This window comes from Condylura cristata, unplaced genomic scaffold (assembly GCF_000260355.1).
Source record: "Condylura cristata isolate star-nosed mole 26May11 unplaced genomic scaffold, ConCri1.0 scaffold00060, whole genome shotgun sequence".
Classification (NCBI taxonomy): domain Eukaryota; kingdom Metazoa; phylum Chordata; class Mammalia; order Eulipotyphla; family Talpidae; genus Condylura; species Condylura cristata.
This window is the reverse complement of record NW_004567161.1, coordinates 196,586-198,860: the sequence shown is the minus strand read 5'-3', so window position 1 is coordinate 198,860 and position 2,275 is coordinate 196,586. Positions and strand designations below refer to the sequence as shown.

General features: G+C 68.6%; 2 protein-coding genes across 2 annotated transcripts in view; both read left to right on the top strand.

Moving 5' to 3' along the window:
* The window catches only part of RNF213 (ring finger protein 213), a 48,526-nt gene extending 47,446 nt beyond the window's left edge, over positions 1–1,080 (top strand). The window contains exon 28 of the mRNA XM_012734565.1: positions 1,004–1,080. Coding sequence (XP_012590019.1) covers positions 1,004–1,080 — 77 coding nt within the window. The remainder of the gene's footprint in view (positions 1–1,003) is intronic.
* Positions 1,081–1,433: 353 nt separating this feature from the next.
* Positions 1,434–2,275, top strand: part of ENDOV (endonuclease V) — a 6,887-nt gene continuing 6,045 nt past the window's right edge. The window contains exon 1 of the mRNA XM_012734564.1: positions 1,434–1,501. Coding sequence (XP_012590018.1) covers positions 1,434–1,501 — 68 coding nt within the window. The remainder of the gene's footprint in view (positions 1,502–2,275) is intronic.

Below are 2,275 nucleotides of genomic sequence, written 5' to 3'. Positions count from 1 at the left end.
CCCTTGCGGCTGGAACTCTGGGCAAGTGTCGTGCGCGGCTCTGCCGTCCCTCGCGGCCACTGGCGTCCGTGCCCGGCTGCCCCCGCGGACGCACGCTCTGCTGCCCACGCCGCCTGGCTGAATAAACGGGTTCTGCTGCCAAAGACCTCTCGGGACTGGGCTTCTCCTTAGGCCCACGGACACCACGCGCCTGTGGGGTGGTCTCGTGGCCACGTCCTGGAGCGGCAGGTTCTGGCCAGAACGTGCACCTCAATTTGCTGGGTGTGGGCTCGGGGCCACGGCGCTGCCAGGACCCAGGTGGCGCCTGACCCGCGCCCCTAGACAGAGGCAGCGCTTGGCCCAGCTGCACAAGCTGACCGCGCTGCTGCCCAGAATGCCCTGGCGGGGGCACAGCAGACCCGGCCCCGGGGCCAGCACAGCTGCTGGGCCGGCCCGCTCCCCAGGAAAAGGAGACAGAGGCGGTGAGAGACGCCTCTTGAGTGCTGAGACACTGTGCGGGGGGACCGCACCCCCTCCCGAAACAGGCGCCTGTGCCGGGGTCCCCGAGACGGGTGTGCTGGCTTCCGCCTGCCGCCTGGCCCCGCCTTCCCCAGCTTCACCCTCAGGCCGTGAGCCCCAGATCCTTCTCTCCGTCTTGCTGGTCCTTCCTCGCTCCATCCTTGGAGGCTCTCCCGCGGCCTCTGCCCTTGGGGTGACGCCCCCCAGGGGCTCCCCTTCCTCTGCTTCGCGCCACCCCAGCTACCCCTAGGTCCCGGCAGCTCCCGGAGACAAACCTGCACCGAGGCCGCGCGGGCTGGGGGCGGCTTTTCCCCAGACAGCAGATGCTGGCGATGCCCACGTCGCCCCTCAGTGGACCCCACTTCCTCGAGGGGCGGTGGAGTTCAGGATGCCGCCTGGGGCTGGCGTAACCGGGGCCCACCAGCGGCCAGTGACACCCCCCCCGCAGGGCCTGGACACCCCACCGGCCTGCCTGTTGGCCGGCCCCTCCCCCTCGCCCCCCCAGGTGACAAGGCTGACGCCCGCTGGGAGCCGGGCGGCGGGAGCCTCACTGGGGCCTCAGCCTCCTCACCAAGCACCTAGGGCGCTAACCAAGGCCTGGCCCCCACCCCGGGGCGGGGTGTGGCTCACCAAAGGCACCCGCCCAGTGCCCGCCTCAACGAGTCCAGCTCGGTCCAGGAAGGGCCGCAGGACGCGTGGGAGGAAGGGGAGAGGGAGCGAGGGGCTGGACGCTGCTTGGGCTGGGAGCACCGTCGGAGGTGACCGGCCCTGGCTCGTGGTCCATGCACTTTTTCCTGTCCAGGTTGAAGACTTGGGGAGCATCTTGCCTTCTGGGCTGAGTCCCAGCCTTTGGTCTTCCGGCAGGCACCCTCTCTGCTCGTGTGAACCTGGTTGCGCTTCACGCCGGGGCGTGGGCGTGGCAGCAGCCTTCGGGGATGTCGGGGGATGTACCAACCTCGGGTGCTGATGAGGCGCCAGGGCGGCCCAAACCGACGCCGGAACAGTTGTGCCGTGGGGCACGGGCTGTGGGGACTGGGCGGGGTGCCCCCTCCCTAGGGGTGCGCTGCTCCGGGTGCCTGCGGGGCTCTTTGAGTAAGAGGCCGCATGGCTTGGCTCCAGGGTGTGCCGCCGGCCGGCCGGCCGCGGTGCTAAGGGAGGTGCGTGCCCGGAGCTGTGGCTTGCCGGCGGCCACTGCAGCAGTATGTCGCGTTACCGGTGGCCGCTTCAGTGCCAATGTGTTGCCTTTATGGAATCCACACCCCAATCCCACGACTCCAGTTTTGCCATCAACAAAGTTAAAGGAAGAAGCAGGAGCCGCCTGGCGCTTTCCGGGACTCGCGGCAGGGCTTGGTCTCCGGCGGGAGAGCCCGGCCGCGGCGCTTACGGAGGGCGCTGAGGCTCCCCTGGACCCCCAGTCCACCGCTGCCTTGGGACGCTCCTCTCTGTCCGGCCTGCAGCCGTTCCTCACCCCCTCAGCACCCCCAGGGGAGCCCCCCGCAGTTAAAGCTGCTCTCAGAGCCCCGGCGCAGCCAAAGCCGCCGCCGCACCAGCGCCACCCTCGGCCAGGGAGTGACCCGCGGGGCGCGGCAGACCTCTCCTGGCCTGCCCGCTGCTCCCCTCAGCAGTGTATTTCAGTAGATTTGCACCCCTCACACCTCTGGTCTGTACCCCAGTTCTATAAGTAAAATAAACCTTTAAAAATACAACAAAAGGGCCCTCCCTGGTGGCGCAGCGGGTTAAAGCACAGCACTAAGAAGCTTAAGCAGCTTCCGCATGA